Below are 17643 nucleotides of genomic sequence, written 5' to 3'. Positions count from 1 at the left end.
TAACAGAGGTCAACTTAACTGATTGTACTTGGTGAGGTGAAGACTTCGATATGTCACTTTCTTTGTTCATGGTCTTTTTAAGTTAGCCAATGTTCCAATGTTATCTTGAAGTCAAATTAAATCATTTATATACCGGTTGTGTTTTTGGTTTGCACAACTGGGCTTAGCAGGTAGCGTCATTAGACTATTAATACTTGGATTCATGGTTCATGTCCATTTTATGAAAAACGAAATAAGTGCTATGACATTTACAATCAAATGCTACTATTTGTTAAAGGGAAATGTTCCAGATAAGCACATTTGAGTACATGACATTTTTGTTGTGTGTGGGTTCAAAAATTATGGACTGGTATTTTGGGTTGTCCGATATGAAGTGAAAAATGTAATATACACCAATTATTTTACAAAACCAAAAAACCCGCAAATGAAACAAATCTTAAGAGAAAAAAACTAAACTTCTGCTGTTTCATTCTTAGTATTTACAATTTAGATAAAATTACGCAGCTGTGTTTGTTGAAAGAGGATTACACTATACAGTTTTGTTTGTTGAAAGAGGATTACACTACACAGCTGTGTTTGTTGAAAGAGGATTACACTACACAGCTGTGTTTGTTGAAAGAGGATTACACTACACAGCTGTGTTTGTTGAAAGAGGATTACACTACACAGCTGTGTTTGTTGAAAGAGGATTACACTACACAGCTGTGTTTGTTGAAAGAGGATTACACTACACAGCTGTGTTTGTTGAAAGAGGATTACACTACACAGCTGTGTTTGTTGAAAGAGGATTACACTACACAGCTGTGTTTGTTGAAAGAGGATTACACTACACAGCTGTGTTTGTTGAAAGAGGATTACACTACACAGCTGTGTTTGTTGAAAGAGGATTACACTACACAGCTGTGTTTGTTGAAAGAGGATTACACCACACAGCTGTGTTTGTTGAAAGAGGATTACACCACACAGCTGTGTTTGTTGAAAGAGGATTACAACCACCACAGCTGTGTTTGCTGAAAGAGGATTACACCACACAGCTGTGTTTGTTGAAAGAGGATTACACCACACAGCTGTGTTTTTTGAAAGAGGATTACACCACACAGCTGTGTTTTTTGAAAGAGGATTACACCACACAGCTGTGTTTGTTGAAAGAGGATTACACCACACAGCTGTGTTTGTTGAAAGAGGATTACACCACACAGCTGTGTTTGTTGAAAGAGGATTACACCACACAGCTGTGTTTGTTGAAAGAGGATTACACCACACAGCTGTGTTTGTTGAAAGAGGATTACACCACACAGCTGTGTTTGTTGAAAGAGGATTACACCACACAGCTGTGTTTGTTGAAAGAGGATTACACCACACAGCTGTGTTTGTTGAAAAAGGATTACACCACACAGCTGTGTTTGTTGAAAGAGGATTACACCACACAGCTGTGTTTGTTGAAAGAGGATTACACCACACAGCTGTGTTTGTTGAAAGAGGATTACACTATACAGTTTGGTTTGTTAAAAGAGGATTACACTACACAGCTGTGTTTGTTGAAAGAGGATTACACTACTCAGCTGTGTTTGTTGAAAGAGGATTACACTACGCAGTTGTGTTTGTCGAAAGAGGATTACACTACGCAGCTGTGTTTGTCGAAAGAGGATTACACTACGCAGCTGTGTTTGTCGAAAGAGGATTACACTACGCAGCTGTGTTTGTCGAAAGAGGATTACACTACGCAGCTGTGTTTGTCGAAAGAGGATTACACTACGCAGCTGTGTTTGTCGAAAGAGGATTACACTACGCAGCTGTGTTTGTCGAAAGAGGATTACACTACGCAGCTGTGTTTGTCGAAAGAGGATTACACTACGCAGCTGTGTTTGTCGAAGAGGATTACACTACGCAGCTGTGTTTGTCGAAAGAGGATTACACTACGCAGCTGTGTTTGTCGAAAGAGGATTACACTACGCAGTTTTGTTTGTCGAAAGAGGATTACACTACGCAGTTTTGTTTGTCGAAAGAGGATTACACTACGCAGTTTTGTTTGTCGAAAGAGGATTACACTACGCAGTTTTGTTTGTCGAAAGAGGATTACACTACGCAGTTTTGTTTGTCGAAAGAGGATTACACTACGCAGTTTTGTTTGTCGAAAGAGGATTACACTACGCAGTTTTGTTTGTCGAAAGAGGATTACACTACGCAGTTTTGTTTGTCGAAAGAGGATTACACTACGCAGTTTTGTTTGTCGAAAGAGGATTACACTACGCAGTTTTGTTTGTCGAAAGAGGATTACACTACGCAGTTTTGTTTGTCGAAAGAGGATTACACTACGCAGTTTTGTTTGTCGAAAGAGGATTACACTACGCAGTTTTGTTTGTCGAAAGAGGATTACACTACGCAGTTTGTTTGTCGAAAGAGGATTACACTACGCAGTTTGTTTGTCGAAAGAGGATTACACTACGCAGTTTTGTTTGTCGAAAGAGGATTACACTACGCAGTTTTGTTTGTCGAAAGAGGATTACACTACGCAGTTTTGTTTGTCGAAAGAGGATTACACTACGCAGTTTTGTTTGTCGAAAGAGGATTACACTACGCAGTTTTGTTTGTCGAAAGAGGATTACACTACGCAGTTTTGTTTGTCGAAAGAGGATTACACTACGCAGTTTTGTTTGTCGAAAGAGGATTACACTACGCAGTTTTGTTTGTCGAAAGAGGATTACACTACGCAGTTTTGTTTGTCGAAAGAGGATTACACTACGCAGTTTTGTTTGTCGAAAGAGGATTACACTACGCAGTTGTGTTTGTCGAAAGAGGATTACACTACGCAGTTGTGTTTGTTCAAGGAGGATTACACTACGCAGTTGTGTTTGTCGAAAGAGGATTACACTACGCAGTTGTGTTTGTCGAAAGAGGATTACACTACGCAGTTGTGTTTGTTCAAGGAGGATTACACTACGCAGTTGTGTTTGTTCAAGGAGGATTACACTACGCAGTTATGAATGTATTTGTATTTTGTTGGTTTTTTTTAATTCCACTTGCCCATACTTAGCCTTACTTTTGGAACATGAGTGAGTTATAAGTTTTGTTGTTTTCTGTATCATATTTTTTCTTTCCATGCTACATTTTTTTGTTTTCCGTATTGCATGCTTGTGTTTTCCATATCATATTTTCCACTGACTTGTTCTCAGGTGGATACGAGTGGGAGACAAGTGTCGCTGCGGACTTCTTTAACTGGGATAAAGGAGAGCCCTCATCTCCTGGTAGAGACCACTGTGTCGAACTGAGGCCTCAGAACTTGAAATGGAACGACCAAGGTTGCTCACTGTTAAAAAACTACATTTGTATGACAGAGAAAGGTAATGAATCAAAATATAGTTTCACTTAGTTTCAGATTCATTGTTTTGGAATGAGTTCACTTGTCAGCATCACATACAAAACACTGTTGTTATTTTACCTCAAGTTGCATTGTTTTTAATAACAAAAACCTATTTTTTCTGCATGTCTTTATTTATTTATATGTTAGCATGCGTATAAACATTTTCAGGCTTTATCCATTCTAAACACCTTTATTTCATGTCTGTGTTTTTTTTTTTATGTTTTGGGTAAAGGTATTCCAGGGCTATCTGAGCTAGCCGTCCCTAAATTTTTAATGATTATCTTGAGGGATTGGCTTTTGGGTTACACTTTTATCAACAGAAAATGGGATTTATCTATACATTATAACGACCTTACAGCTGAAAGGGCAAGCATATTCAGTGAGTTGGATTCGAGCCACACTTTTTGTTTGATTGTATTTCATAAGTCTCTGAACCTCAGATATAGGTTCAACTGGTTAATAAAGTGCTCGACTCCCAACTTTAGGGTTACGGGATCAAAACCCATCGCCGAACATATTCGTCCCTTCAGACGTAGCGAAGGGTATTCGAAGAGTTGGCAGTCAGTAGTGTGGACAGCAGTGTAGCCTTCCCACTAGTGTATCAGTTCAGAACTAGATGCTGGCCAAGAAAGCACTCGTTTAGCTTTTTGCGAGATTCATCAAGAGATATATGTTGATTTAAGAAATAGTTCCAGAAACGAAATAATTAATCTCAATTAATTATACCAGAATCCATTCTACTTTATCATTTCTGGAGGCTTTCTAGAGATGGCGCTGTCTTCTTTAAAGTATAAAATTAATTTTCAATTATTTCAGAGAATATTTCTGTTGAACGAACGAAGCCCGCTTAACTTAGTTTTTTTCTTGTGAGCGCTCCAGACACCCAGCGAGTATTGTAAGTGTTAAAGAAACACAGACAGACAGCCCCAGATTAAGGCATGAGTTTACCGAGCTGAAGCCCAGGACCTCACACAAGTTAGGGGCCTTCACACTATGACTGTATAAGGAGCCTCTCTAAGTTTTTAAAAGGGTCAATAAAACCCTTAATCCAATTTTGAATATAGGTATTAAAATAATTTGTTTTTTATTTCAGAGGATTACAAAATAGTAACGACAACAACAACGATTGGTAAGTACAGGTTCTTAATAAAAATATATTCATAGAACACAACCACATTAATATTAAGAAAACCTACTTAAGTTTGACCATTTAGGTTACAACAACTGCGGTTTAAGTTGTACTTTTTAATGTCATTATTTCAAGGAACAATATCCAGTTCTGCTCACAGTATTACACAGTTGTTTCTTATCTTAATTTAATTCTGTTATTAGTTGGAACAAGAGTAACTCGATTCTATTTACGACAATGAAGTTAGGTTTCAGTTTTGGTACCGTATTCACATTTCACTTTATTATCGATACTGGACAGCGCCCGAAGTTTTAACTTCCTGTGACGAAAATCACCCCAAGTGGAAACTCTTCCAGGGCAACTGTTACTTGGTGGAAGATATTATCTTCTGGGAGAGCCACAAAAAGATGTCCTGGCACGCAGCACGTGACTTCTGTCGACAAAATGGAGCTTATTTGACCTCTATCCACAGTCAAGAAGAAAACGGTTTTATTAAACTTGTGGTAAGTTTAATAAAAATGTAAAACAGTTGTCTTGCTTCAAATAATTATTAATAATTATAATAATTATTATTCCTCACGAAACACCGGCAATATTTATCATTTATTAGTTTAACTACGTTTCATTGTTGACACGTACAACAATGGTATATTGTGTACTACGTGGTAACTAACCCTAGTCACAGTGACACGCATAAACAATTGTATATTGTGTGCTACGTGGTAACTAACCCTAGTCACAGTGACACGTACAACAATTGTATATTGTGTGCTACGTGGTAACTAACCCTAGTCACAGTGACACGTACAACAATGGTATATTGTGTACTACGTGGTAACTAACCCTAGTCACAGTGACACGTACAACAGTGGTATAATGTGTACTACGTGGTAACTAACCCTAGTCACAGTGAATTGTAAACAATTCTATTAGCGAAGCAAAACTGAGGATTGTAATTCTCATCATGATTACAAAAGTTATCTTTTCATATGAAAATAAAGAAACTTAAACTAACCCTAATATCAGGATGTATTTCATTTTGGAGGCTTTAAGAAGATATAGTTCCTAATTAATTAAAAATCTGCGATTCATGCAATTCAACGTTTAAAGTCTCTTGAATTGTCAGCTGACAACTGTAATTCAACGTTTAAAGTCTCTTGAACTGTCAGCTGACAAATGTAATTTCGCCAGATGTTGAACATTGTTTTCAACTGTTGTATGACCAAGGTGGACAAAATGAATGAAGGAGAAGCTGGCTATTATTTAAGATACTGGACTGGACTACATGCCCTTGGCTTCAACGGCATCTTAGAGTGGACAGATGGGTCAGCACTGGAATTTGTAAACTGGGAAGAAGATAATGAAATATCTACGGATGAAGAAAAATGTGTCATATTCAATGGGAAGTCGGGTAAGATGTCTTAACTTATATGTGTAGAAACCAGATAAAATGGTATAGTCCTAGTGAATTCAATGGGTAAGATGTCTTAACTTATATGTGTAGAAACCAGATAACATGGTATAGTCCTAGTGAATTCAATGGGTAAGATGTCTTAACTTATATGTGTAGAAACCAGATAACATGGTATAGTCCTAGTGAATTCAATGGGTAAGATGTCTTAACTTATATGTGTAGAAACCAGATAACATGGTATAGTCCTAGTGAATTCAATGGGTAAGATGTCTTAACTTATATGTGTAGAAACCAGATAACATGGTATAGTCCTAGTGAATTCAATGGGTAAGATGTCTTAACTTATATGTGTAGAAACCAGATAAAATGGTATAGTCCTAGTGAATTCAATGGGTAAGATGTCTTAACTTGTATGTGTAGAAACCAGATAACATGGTATAGTCCTAGTGAATTCAATGGGTAAGATGTCTTAACTTATATGTGTAGAAACCAGATAAAATGGTATAGTCCTAGTGAATTCAATGGGTAAGATGTCTTAACTTATATGTGTAGAAACCAGATAACATGGTATAGTCCTAGTGAATTCAATGGGTAAGATGTCTTAACTTGTATGTGTAGAAACCAGATAACATGGTATAGTCCTAGTGAATTCAATGGGTAAGATGTCTTAACTTATATGTGTAGAAACCAGATAACATGGTATAGTCCTAGTGAATTCAATGGGTAAGATGTCTTAACTTATATGTGTAGAAACCAGATAAAATGGTATAGTCCTAGTGAATTCAATGGGTAAGATGTCTTAACTTGTATGTGTAGAAACCAGATAACATGGTATAGTCCTAGTGAATTCAATGGGTAAGATGTCTTAACTTATATGTGTAGAAACCAGATAAAATGGTATAGTCCTAGTGAATTCAATGGGTAAGATGTCTTAACTTGTATGTGTAGAAACCAGATAACATGGTATAGTCCTAGTGAATTCAATGGGTAAGATGTCTTAACTTATATGTGTAGAAACCAGATAAAATGGTATAGTCCTAGTGAATTCAATGGGTAAGATGTCTTAACTTGTATGTGTAGAAACCAGATAAGATGGTATAGTCCTAGTGAATTCAATGGGTAAGATGTCTTAACTTCTATGTGTAGAAACCAGATAACATGGTATAGTCCTAGTGAATTCAATGGGTAAGATGTCTTAACTTGTATGTGTAGAAACCAGATAACATGGTATAGTCCTAGTGAATTCAATGGGTAAGATGTCTTAACTTATATGTGTAGAAACCAGATAACATGGTATAGTCCTAGTGAATTCAATGGGTAAGATGTCTTAACTTGTATGTGTATAAACCAGATAACATGGTATAGTCCTAGTGAATTCAATGGGTAAGATGTCTTAACTTATGTGTAGAAACCAGATAACATGGTATAGTCCTAGTGAATTCAATGGGTAAGATGTCTTAACTTGTATGTGTAGAAACCAGATAACATGGTATAGTCCTAGTGAATTCAATGGGTAAGATGTCTTAACTTATATGTGTAGAAACCAGATAAAATGGTATAGTCCTAGTGAATTCAATGGGTAAGATGTCTTAACTTGTATGTGTAGAAACCAGATAACATGGTATAGTCCTAGTGAATTCAATGGGTAAGATGTCTTAACTTATATGTGTAGAAACCAGATAAAATGGTATAGTCCTAGTGAATTCAATGGGTAAGATGTCTTAACTTATATGTGTAGAAACCAGATAACATGGTATAGTCCTAGTGAATTCAATGGGTAAGATGTCTTAACTTGTATGTGTAGAAACCAGATAACATGGTATAGTCCTAGTGAATTCAATGGGTAAGATGTCTTAACTTATATGTGTAGAAACCAGATAACATGGTATAGTCCTAGTGAATTCAATGGGTAAGATGTCTTAACTTATATGTGTAGAAACCAGATAACATGGTATAGTCCTAGTGAATTCAATGGGTAAGATGTCTTAACTTATATGTGTAGAAACCAGATAACATGGTATAGTCCTAGTGAATTCAATGGGTAAGATGTCTTAACTTGTATGTGTAGAAACCAGATAACATGGTATAGTCCTAGTGAATTCAATGGGTAAGATGTCTTAACTTGTATGTGTAGAAACCAGATAACATGGTATAGTCCTAGTGAATTCAATGGGTAAGATGTCTTAACTTATATGTGTAGAAACCAGATAAAATGGTATAGTCCTAGTGAATTCAATGGGTAAGATGTCTTAACTTGTATGTGTAGAAACCAGATAACATGGTATAGTCCTAGTGAATTCAATGGGTAAGATGTCTTAACTTATATGTGTAGAAACCAGATAAAATGGTATAGTCCTAGTGAATTCAATGGGTAAGATGTCTTAACTTGTATGTGTAGAAACCAGATAAGATGGTATAGTCCTAGTGAATTCAATGGGTAAGATGTCTTAACTTATATGTGTAGAAACCAGATAACATGGTATAGTCCTAGTGAATTCAATGGGTAAGATGTCTTAACTTGTATGTGTAGAAACCAGATAACATGGTATAGTCCTAGTGAATTCAATGGGTAAGATGTCTTAACTTATATGTGTAGAAACCAGATAACATGGTATAGTCCTAGTGAATTCAATGGGTAAGATGTCTTAACTTATATGTGTAGAAACCAGATAACATGGTATAGTCCTAGTGAATTCAATGGGTAAGATGTCTTAACTTATATGTGTAGAAACCAGATAACATGGTATAGTCCTAGTGAATTCAATGGGTAAGATGTCTTAACTTATATGTGTAGAAACCAGATAACATGGTATAGTCCTAGTGAATTCAATGGGTAAGATGTCTTAACTTATATGTGTAGAAACCAGATAAAATGGTATAGTCCTAGTGGACAGGTAAATTGTTAGATTTTTACCTTATAGTGGACAGGTAAGTTGTTAGATCCTTTTTATATGCAAAAACGGCTCGTTTGGGTTGAGAAAATATTTTACATAGAAGAGCGAACAACGTTTCGACCTTCTTCGGTCATCGTCAGGTTCACAAAGAAAGAGGTAACTGACCGGAAGCTGACCACATGTTTGGAAGGGGTTGTGTAACTGAGTGTCGGAATCTACAGAACACATACTCAATTTTTTTCAATCACATTAACTCTATACATCCCAACATTAACTTCACATGTGAACAGGAAAAAAGCAATCAAATATCATTTCTTAACCTCAAAATTACAAGGACCGATACACAATTCAAAACAGAAATCCACCGAAAAATCACCCGTACTGGACTATACATTCCTCGACATCACTGATTGTTAGATCCTTGCCTTGTAATGGACAGGTAAGTTGTTTGATTGTTAAGTACTAATGGACAAGTACGTTGGTAGATTCTTATCTACAACTGGAAAGGTAAGTTGTTACACCCTTACCTACTACTGGAGAGGTAAGTTGTTAGGTCCTTACCTGCTAGTGGATTGGTAAGTTGTTAGGTCCTTACCTGCTAGTGGATTGGTAAGTTGTTAGGTCCTTACCTGCTAGTGGATTGGTAAGTTGTTAGGTCCTTACCTGCTAGTGGATTGGTAAGTTGTTAGGTCCTTACCTGATACTCGATTGGTAAGTTGTTAGGTCCTTACCTGCTACTGAATTGGTAAGTTGTTAGGTCTTTACCTGCTACTGAATTGGTAAGTTGTTAGGTCTTTACCTGCTACTGGATAGGTAAGTTGTTAGGTTCTTACCTGCTACTGGTTAGGTAAGTTGTTAGCTCCTTACCTGCTACTGGATTGGTAAGTTGTTAGCTCCTTACCTGCTAGTGGATTGGTAAGTTGTTAGGTCCTTACCTGCTACTGGAGAGGTAAGTTGTTAGGTCCTTACCTGCTGCTGAATTGGTAAGTTGTTAGGTCCTTACCTGCTACTGGAGAGGTAAGTTGTTAGCTCCTTACCTGCTACTGGAGAAGTAAGATACTTTATCATTATCTTCTAGTAGACAGGTACTATGTTACATTATTAACTCCAGGTTCATTATCTTCCAGTAGACAGGTACTATGTTACATTATTAAATCTAGGTTCATTATCTTCTAATAGACAGGTACTATGTTACATTATTAACTCCAGGTTCATTATCTTCCAGTAGACAGGTACTATGTTACATTATTAAATCTAGGTTCATTATCTTCTAATAGACAGGTACTATGTTACATTATTAACTCCAGGTTCATTATTTTCCAGTAGACAGGTACTATGTTACATTATTAAATCTAGGTTCATTATCTTCTAATAGACAGGTACTATGTTACATTATTAACTCCAGGTTCATTATCTTCCAGTAGACAGGTACTATGTTACATTATTAAATCTAGGTTCATTATCTTCTAATAGACAGGTACTATGTTACATTATTAAATCTATGTTCATTATCTTCTAATAGACAGGTACTATGTTACATTATTAACTCCAGGTTCATTATCTTCCAGTAGACAGGTACTATGTTACATTATTAACTCCAGGTTCATTATCTTCCAGTAGACAGGTACAATGTTACATTATTAACTCCAGGTTCATTATCTTCCAGTAGACAGGTACTATGTTACATTATTAACTCTAGGTTCATTATCTTCCAGTAGACAAGTACTATGTTACATTATTAACTCCAGGTTCATTATCTTCCAGTAGACAGGTACTATGTTACATTATTAACTCCAGGTTCATTATCTTCCAGTAGACAGGTACTATGTTACATTATTAACTCCAGGTTCATTATCTTCCAGTAGACAGGTACTATGTTACATTATTAACTCCAGGTTCATTATCTTCCAGTAGACAGGTACTATGTTACATTATTAACTCCAGGTTCATTATCTTCCAGTAGACGGGTACTATGTTACATTATTAACTCCAGGTTCATTATCTTCCAGTAGACAGGTACTATGTTACATTATTAACTCTAGGTTCATTATCTTCCAGTAGACAGGTACTATGTTACATTATTAACTCCAGGTTCATTATCTTCTAGTAGACAGGTACTATGTTACATTATTAACTCCAGGTTCATTATCCTCTAGTAGACAGGAACTATGTTACATTATTAACTCCAGGTTCATTATCTTCCAGTAGACAGGTACTATGTTACATTATTAACTCCAGGTTCATTATCTTCTAGTAGACAGGTACTATGTTACATTATTAACTCTAGGTTCATTATCTTCTAATACACAGGTACTATGTTACATTATTAACTCTAGGTTCATTATCTTCTAATACACAGGTACTATGTTACATTATTAACTCCAGGTTCATTATCTTCTAATAGACAGGTACTATGTTACATTATTAACTCCAGGTTCATTATCTTCCAGTAGACAGGTACTATGTTACATTATTAACTCTAGGTTCATTATCCTCTAGTAGACAGGAACTATGTTACATTATTAACTCTAGGTTCATTATCCTCTAGTAGACAGGAACTATGTTACATTATTAACTCCAGGTTCATTATCTTCCAGTAGACAGGTACTATGTTACATTATTAACTCTAGGTTCATTATCTTCTAATAGAGAGGTACTTTGTTACATTATTAACTCCAGGTTCATTATCTTCCAGTAGACAGGTACTATGTTACATTATTAACTCCAGGTTCATTATCTTCTAGTAGACAGGTACTATGTTACATTATTAACTCCAGGTTCATTATCCTCTAGTAGACAGGAACTATGTTACATTATTAACTCCAGGTTCATTATCTTCCAGTAGACAGGTACTATGTTACATTATTAACTCTAGGTTCATTATCTTCTAATACACAGGTACTATGTTACATTATTAACTCTAGGTTCATTATCTTCTAATACACAGGTACTATGTTACATTATTAACTCCAGGTTCATTATCTTCTAATAGACAGGTACTATGTTACATTATTAACTCCAGGTTCATTATCTTCCAGTAGACAGGTACTATGTTACATTATTAACTCTAGGTTCATTATCCTCTAGTAGACAGGAACTATGTTACATTATTAACTCTAGGTTCATTATCCTCTAGTAGACAGGAACTATGTTACATTATTAACTCCAGGTTCATTATCTTCCAGTAGACAGGTACTATGTTACATTATTAACTCTAGGTTCATTATCTTCTAATAGACAGGTACTTTGTTACATTATTAACTGCAGGTTCATTATCCTCTAGTAGACAGGAACTATGTTACATTATTAACTCTAGGTTCATTATCTTCTAATAGACAGGTACTATGTTACATTATTAACTCTAGGTTCATTATCTTCTAATAGACAGGTACTATGTTACATTATTAACTCCAGGTTCATTATCCTCTGGTAGACAGGAACTATGTTACATTATTAACTCCAGGTTCATTATCCTCTGGTAGACAGGAACTATGTTACATTATTAACTCCAGGTTCATTATCCTCTGGTAGACAGGAACTATGTTACATTATTAACTCCAGGTTCATTATCTTCCAGTAGACAGGCACTATGTTACATTATTAACTCCAGGTTCATTATCTTCCAGTAGACAGGTACTATGTTACATTATTAACTCCAGGTTCATTATCTTCCAGTAGACAGGTACTATGTTACATTGTTAACTCCACGTTCATTATCTTCCGGTAGACGGGCACTATGTTACATTATTAACTCCAGGTTCATTATCTTCCAGTAGACAGGTACTATGTTACATTATTAACTCCAGGTTCATTATCTTCTAATAGACAGGTACTATGTTACATTATTAACTCTAGGTTCATTATCTTCCAGTAGACAGGTACTATGTTACATTATTAACTCCAGGTTCATTATCTTCTAGTAGACAGGTACTATGTTACATTATTAACTCCAGGTTCATTATCTTCCAGTACACAGGTACTATGTTACATTATTAACTCCAGGTTCATTATCTTCCAGTAGACAGGTACTATGTTACATTATTAACTCCGGATGAACAAGTAAGTTGTTGCTTATCTAACTCCGAGAGATCAGGTAAAACGCTCTAGCTCCTATGGACAGTTAAGATGTTATGTCCTCAACTCCTAATGTATAGTTAAGATCGTATCTCCTAAGCTTCATCCAACTCTGCTGATTATTTATAAAATCTTAGATTAGTTTAAGACAATTACTCAAAAAATGAGGTTTGTCTTTAAGTACACGTTAGAGTCCTTCCATCAAGAACTGTTTTAGTAAAGTGTGATTTGGTAGAAGCGGTGTTGCTTGTGGTGCAACAACAAACTGTTTAACATTAAACTAATGAAGTAAATGTGACCTGTTGTTTAACAGGAGAGTGTACTATGAATCACTGTAGTTTAGGTAAACAGTTTTGTTGTTTTTTAACAGGAAAGTGAACTCTGAATCACAGTAGTTTTGCAAAATAGTTTTGTTGCTTTTTAACAGGAAAGTGAACTCTGAATCACTGTAGTTTTGTAAAATAGTTTTGTTGTTTTTTAACAGAAATGTGAACTCTGAATCACTGTAGTTTTGTAAAATAGTTTTGTTGTTTTTTAACAGAAATGTGAACTCTGAATCACTGTAGTTTTGTAAAATAGTTTTGTTGATTTTTAACAGAAATGTGGACTCTGAATCACTGTAGTTTTGTAAAATAGTTTTGTTGTTTTTTAAAAGAAATGTGGACTCTGAATCACTGTAGTTTGTAAAATAGTTTTGTTTTTTAACAGGAAAGTGGACTCTGAATCACTGTAGTTTTGTAAAATAGTTTTGTTGTTTTTTAACAGAAATGTGGACTCTGAATCACTGTAGTTTTGTAAAATAGTTTTGTTTTTTAACAGGAAAGAGGACTCTGAATCACTGTAGTTTTGTAAAATAGTTTTGTTGTTTTTTAACAGGAAAGTGGACTCTGAATCACTGTAGTTTTGTGAAATAGTTTTGTTGTTTTTACAGGAAAGTGGACTCTGAATCACTGTAGTTTTGTAAAATAGTATTGTTTTTTAACAGAAAAGTGGACTGTGAATCACACTAGTTTTGTAAAATAGTTTTGTTGTTTTTTAACATGAGAGTGGGCTTTGAATCACTAGTTTTGTAAAAGAGTTTTGTTGTTTTTTAACATGAGAGTGGGCTTTGAATCACTAGTTTTGTAAAAGAGTTTTGTCGTTTTTTAACAGGAAAATGGACTCTGAATCACTAGTTTTGTTGTTTTTTGACAGGAAAGTGGACTCTGAATCACTGTAGTTTAGGTAAACAGTATTATTCTTTTTAACAGGAAAGTGGACTGTGAATCACTGTAGTTTTGTAAAATAGTTTTGTTGTTTTTATAGGAAAGTGGACTATGAATCACACTAGTTTTGTAAAATAGTTTTGCTGTTTTAACAGGAAAGTGGACTCTGAATCAAAGTAGTTGTGTAAAATAGTTTTTTTTGTTTTCACAGCAAAGTGGACTCTGAATCACTGTAATTTTGTAAAATAGTTTTGTTGTTTTTTAACAGGAAAGTAAACTCTGAATCACTGTAATTTTGTAAAATAGTTTTGTTGTTTTTTAACAGGAAAGTGGAATCTGAATCACTGTAGTTTTGTAAAATAGTTTTGTCGTTTTTTAACAGAAATGTGGAATGTGAATCATACTAGGTTTGTAAAATAGTTTCGTTGTTTTTTAACAGGAAATTGGATTATGAATCACTGTAGTTTTGTAAAATAGTTTTGTTTTTACAGTAAAGTGGAACATGAATCATTGTAGTTTTGTAAAATAGTTTTGTTGTTTTTTAACAGGAAAGTGGACTCTGAATCACTAGTTTTGTAAAATAGTTTTGTTGTTTCAAAAGAAAAGTGGACTCTGAATCACTTGTTTTGTAAAATAGTTTTGCTGTTTTAACAGGAAAGTGGACTCTGAAGCACAGTAGTTTTGTAAAATAGTTTTTTGTTTTCACAGGAAAGTGGACTCTGAATCACTGTAGTTTTGTAAAATAGTTTTGTTGTCTTTAACAGGAAAGTGGAATCTGAATCACTGTAGTTTTTTAAAATAGTTTTGTTGTTTTTTAACAGGAAAGTGGACTCTGAATCACTAGTTTTGTAAAATAGTTCTGCTGTTTTAACAGGAAAGTGGACTCTGAAGCACAGTAGTTTTGTAAAATAGTTTTTTTGTTTTCACAGGAAAGTGGACTCTGAATCACTGTAGTTTTGTAAAATAGTTTTGTTGTTTTTTAACAGGAAAGTAGACTCTGAATCACTGTAATTTTGTAAAATAGTTTTGTTGTTTTTAACAGGAAAGTGGAATCTGAATCACTGTAGTTTTTTAAAATAGTTTTGTTGTTTTTTAACAGGAAAGTGGACTCTGAATCACTAGTTTTGTAAAATAGTTCTGCTGTTTTAACAGGAAAGTGGACTCTGAATCACAGTAGTTTTGTAAAATAGTTTTTTGTTTTCACAGGAAAGTGGACTTTGAATCACTGTAGTTTTGTAAAATAGTTTTGTTGTTTTTAACAGGAAAGTGGAATCTGAATCACTGTAGTTTTGGAAAATAGTTTGGTTGTTTTTTAACAGTAACGTGGACACTGGATCACTGTAGTTTTGTCAAATAGTTTTATTGTTTTTTAACAGGAAAGTGGGATCTGAATCACTTTAGTTTTTTAAAATAGTTTTGTTGTTTTTTAACAGGAAATTGGAGTATGAATTATTGTAGTTTTTTAAAATAGTTTTGTTGTTTTTTAACAGGAAAGTGGACTTTGAATCTCTAGTTTTCTAAAATAGTTTTGTTCTTTTTTAACAGGAGAGTGGACTTTGAATCACTAGTTTTGTAAAATAGTTTTGCTGTTTTAACAGGAAAGTGGAGTATGAATCACTGTAGTGTTGTAAAATAGTTTTGTTGTTTTTTAACAGGAGAGTGGACTCTGAATCACTAGTTTTCTAAAATAGTTTTGTTGTTTTTTAACAGGAGAGTGGACTCTGAATCACTAGTTTTCTAAAATAGTTTTGTTGTTTTTTTACCAGGAAAGTGGACTCTGAATCACTGTAGTTTTGTAAAATAGTTTTGTTGTTTTAACAGGAAAGTGGACTCTGAATCACTGTAGATTTGTAAAATAGTTTTGTTATTTTTTAACAGGAGAGTGGACTTTGAATCACTAGTTTTGTAAAATAGTTTTGTTCTTTTTTAACAGGAGAGTTGACTTTGAATCACTAGTTTTGTAAAATAGTTTTGCTGTTTTAACAGGAAAGTGGAGTATGAATCACTGTAGTGTTGAAAAATAGTTTTGTTGTTTTTTAACAGGAAAGTGGTATCTGAATTACTGTAGTTTTGTAAAATAGTTTTGTTGGTGTATAACAGGAACGTGGACTCTGAATCACTAGTTTTGTAAAATAGTTCTGTTGTTTTAACAGGAACGTGGAGTATGAATCACTGTAGTTTTGTAAAATAGTTTTGCTGTCTTAACAGGAAAGTGGAGTATGAATCACTGTAGTTTTGTAAAATAGTTTTGTTGTTTTTTTACAGGAACGTGGACTCTGAATCACTAGTTTTGTAAAATAGTTTTGGTGTTTTAACAGGAACGTGGAGTATGAATCACTAGTTTTGTAAAATAGTTTTGTTATTTTAACAGGAAAGTGTACTCTGAATCACTGTAGTTTTGTAAAATAGTTTTGTTATTTTAACAGGAAAGTGGACTCTGAATCACTGTAGTTTTGTAAAATAGTTTGGTTGTTTTAACAGGAAAGTGGACTCTGAATCACTGTAGTTTAGGTAAACAGTATTATTCTTTTTAACAGGAAAGTGGACTGTGAATCACTGTAGTTTTGTAAAATAGTTTCGTTGTTTTTTAACAGAAACGTGGACATTGGATCACTATAGTTTTGTAAAATAGTTTTGTTTTTTAACAGGAAATTGGATTATGAATCACTGTAGTTTTGTAAAATAGTTTTGTTGTTTTTATAGGAAAGTGGACTATGAATCACACTAGTTTTGTAAAATAGTTTTGCTGTTTTAACAGGAAAGTGGACTCTGAATCAAAGTAGTTGTGTAAAATAGTTTTTTTTGTTTTCACAGCAAAGTGGACTCTGAATCACTGTAATTTTGTAAAATAGTTTTGTTGTTTTTTAACAGGAAAGTAAACTCTGAATCACTGTAATTTTGTAAAATAGTTTTGTTGTTTTTTAACAGGAAAGTGGAATCTGAATCACTGTAGTTTTGTAAAATAGTTTTGTCGTTTTTTAACAGAAATGTGGAATGTGAATCATACTAGGTTTGTAAAATAGTTTCGTTGTTTTTTAACAGGAAATTGGATTATGAATCACTGTAGTTTTGTAAAATAGTTTTGTTTTTACAGTAAAGTGGAACATGAATCATTGTAGTTTTGTAAAATAGTTTTGTTGTTTTTTAACAGGAAAGTGGACTCTGAATCACTAGTTTTGTAAAATAGTTTTGTTGTTTCAAAAGAAAAGTGGACTCTGAATCACTTGTTTTGTAAAATAGTTTTGTTGTCTTTAACAGGAAAGTGGAATCTGAATCACTGTAGTTTTTTAAAATAGTTTTGTTGTTTTTTAACAGGAAAGTGGACTCTGAATCACTAGTTTTGTAAAATAGTTCTGCTGTTTTAACAGGAAAGTGGACTCTGAAGCACAGTAGTTTTGTAAAATAGTTTTTTGTTTTCACAGGAAAGTGGACTCTGAATCACTGTAGTTTTGTAAAATAGTTTTGTTGTTTTTTAACAGGAAAGTAGACTCTGAATCACTAATTTTGTAAAATAGTTTTGTTGTTTTTAACAGGAAAGTGGAATCTGAATCACTGTAGTTTTTTAA

At 34.2% G+C, this 17643-nt stretch overlaps 1 protein-coding gene across 4 annotated transcripts in view; it reads left to right on the top strand.

Annotated features, from left to right (window-relative positions):
- LOC143242696 (macrophage mannose receptor 1-like) overlaps positions 1–17643 on the top strand; it is a 55441-nt gene that overhangs the window by 3712 nt on the left and 34086 nt on the right. For all 4 annotated transcript variants that reach the window (XM_076486177.1, XM_076486176.1, XM_076486173.1 and 1 more), the window contains 4 exons: positions 3174–3341; positions 4455–4490; positions 4791–4993; positions 5718–5901. In XM_076486177.1, the coding sequence (XP_076342292.1) occupies positions 3329–3341; positions 4455–4490; positions 4791–4993; positions 5718–5901 (436 nt within the window). In that variant the 5' untranslated portion in view covers positions 3174–3328. The remainder of the gene's footprint in view (positions 1–3173; positions 3342–4454; positions 4491–4790; positions 4994–5717; positions 5902–17643) is intronic.

Source organism: Tachypleus tridentatus, unplaced genomic scaffold (assembly GCF_004210375.1).
Source record: "Tachypleus tridentatus isolate NWPU-2018 unplaced genomic scaffold, ASM421037v1 Hic_cluster_2, whole genome shotgun sequence".
Taxonomy (NCBI): Eukaryota; Metazoa; Arthropoda; class Merostomata; order Xiphosura; family Limulidae; genus Tachypleus; species Tachypleus tridentatus.
The sequence above is the reverse complement of the archived record's forward strand: the minus strand, read 5'-3'. Positions and strand labels throughout refer to the sequence as shown.